We start from the raw sequence: 2198 nt of genomic DNA, 5'->3' as shown, positions 1-2198 counted from the left end.
GGCATGGTTGCACATTGTGGAACTAAATTCTAGCCGCTATAGACCGCGGGACGATTTCAGCACTCAAGCCTGACCAACACGTCGAGGTTTTAGCTTTAGGTCGAGCCATTCAAGGAGACAACCTGAGACACACCACTCCTAACGATGCATTGATGATGTCGCTTTGATGATATTGAGACGCTTGCAATCAACTTATCTGGCTCAATGAGTAAACCAACTGATACTTCACGAGCTCGAAAGTGTTGATCCCATATAGTTGAGCTACGGGTATTTATAGAGTGTAATAAGACCGAAACGTGATTGTTCGTCTTGCAGGTGATTGGTTTTGCGTGTCACAACTGGAATTTCGTTGCATTATCGGATAAGAACGCGTAATTTTCCACGCTATCGGCCTTTCCATATTGTGCGACATGGAATTTTGTAAGTTTTTCCGCTCAGTCTGTTCATTTAAACGCTTGTTATCAGGTTTCAATTTTGTTTGTGATTTTTTAAAATCTCGGTCTGTATTGACCACTCCGGAGGAATTGCGCAGGTATGTGCACACTTTCGATGGTAATACCATTATCTCTAGCCTTCTTCCTTCTCCGTGTAATTGGCCTAGCAAGGAAGGCTTGCAGGTAGCTCCACTCTTTTATACTGAGTTCTCTTTCAGCTTGTCAGCTGGGTGCGATTTGTTCCTGCATATCTACGGAACCCTGAGACGTTTCACTGGGCTATTGGACAGCTACAGACGGCTCTGGCTCACTCCACATATCTGTTGGGTCCACACCTAACATTAGCAGATTTTATCGTTTGGGCTTTCCTAGAATGTAAGTCTAATCATGTTTGGCTTGCATACTTAATCTGACTTGAGCAATCAGTCTTTCACGAGATCAGCACACATTTTGCATAAAGCTCTGTTGGGTCTATCCATCTTCCGTGTGTCATCGATTTCACCTTTCATATTGTATGTTTTCTCTCTGCACCTTTTCTTCCTGTCTGTAAACTGAAAAACACTTGACCCCAGCCAGTTCGCGGATTTTTAGAGTCTAATTAATGACTTCGCGGAGAGTCCCATAAATATCGTCTGAATCTTACGAGTTTTCTCGTGGCAATATATGGTTCTTGTTCCTACGCTACCACTATTATTACCCTAATTGATAAATAATGAGGTTAACTTAGCTAACTTTCTACATATAAAGTTTGATACTGGCCACAGAAAACTACACCAGTGCATAACAAAGACAATGTGCTTACACCAGATATAGGAGTGACTTCGGTGTTTTACATTCGAACATTGTATACTTGACCTTAACTGCGTGTGAGAGGCTTATTCGAGCGCAACTGCAGGTGAGTGTTACTCTAAACCTCGCCAGCTGGCCGATAAATGAAGTAACAATAGGCCGCTGCGTTAATTTTACTTCTCCCGTTCTCTGACCACACCGTCAAGCGTTTGAAGAGATATTACTGATTAGAAAGCCCTCCCGAATGATTTGATTACGAGTTGTCACTATTAGAATTAGACTTTGTAGCATACTTTCAGCATACGCAGTGAGTATGGTATCCAACTGCTTGTTATTCAGTGTGTTCCCGCAAACTGAATTCAACTTAGGACAATTCACCAACCAGCTTCCTCAGTGTTAAATTTTCCAGGCGGCACGGTTCCATCCTACGTTGAGATTGTCCATTGTCATACTGTCGTCTTATTTTTTTATCGGTCCTAGCTAGCAATGAATGTCAAAAATTGATTTTCAACGGTGATCCACTGGATGTATCACTTTTTGGATCGGATCTTTGCCATCTGCGACGATATTACAATCACTTAACTTCACTCGAACCTTTAACCGACTGGAAAGAATGCTTGCTAAATTGGCGGACAAGCCATCCAGCTCAGCTTGCTACGCAAAACCGCTGTGAAAAACCATCGCCTGGAAATGTCGGGAAAACCACTGCAGCTGGGATGCGCTTCGAAGAAGGTGGAAAGTTCTGCGAACTTCCGGGTGCAAAAATGGGCGAGGTCGTTGTTCGGTTTCCTCCAGAAGCTAGTGGCTACTTGCACGTGGGACACGCGAAAGCTGCTTTGCTAAATCAACACTACAGAGTAAGTGCCTTGCTTTCACTGTCGATTCGCTCCTTTCTCTTAGCTGTTTTTTCACACCGTATCACTATTATATATATATATATATATATATATATATATATATATATATATAACGACG

The 2198-nt window shown here is 42.4% G+C and overlaps 1 protein-coding gene across 1 annotated transcript in view; it reads left to right on the top strand.

The window, feature by feature from the left end:
- Positions 1–482: 482 nt before the first annotated feature.
- Positions 483–2198, top strand: part of T265_02630 (hypothetical protein) — a gene marked incomplete at both ends in the record, with an annotated part of 33262 nt that continues 31546 nt past the window's right edge. Inside the window, 2 exons of the mRNA XM_009166928.1 lie at positions 483–809; positions 1704–2080. Of these exons, the coding sequence (XP_009165192.1) occupies positions 1940–2080 (141 nt within the window). The remainder of the gene's footprint in view (positions 810–1703; positions 2081–2198) is intronic.

The sequence above is a fragment of the Opisthorchis viverrini genome, assembly GCF_000715545.1.
Source record: "Opisthorchis viverrini unplaced genomic scaffold opera_v5_33, whole genome shotgun sequence".
In the NCBI taxonomy this organism is placed as follows: domain Eukaryota; kingdom Metazoa; phylum Platyhelminthes; class Trematoda; order Opisthorchiida; family Opisthorchiidae; genus Opisthorchis; species Opisthorchis viverrini.
This window is presented reverse-complemented; position numbering and strand designations above follow the sequence as displayed.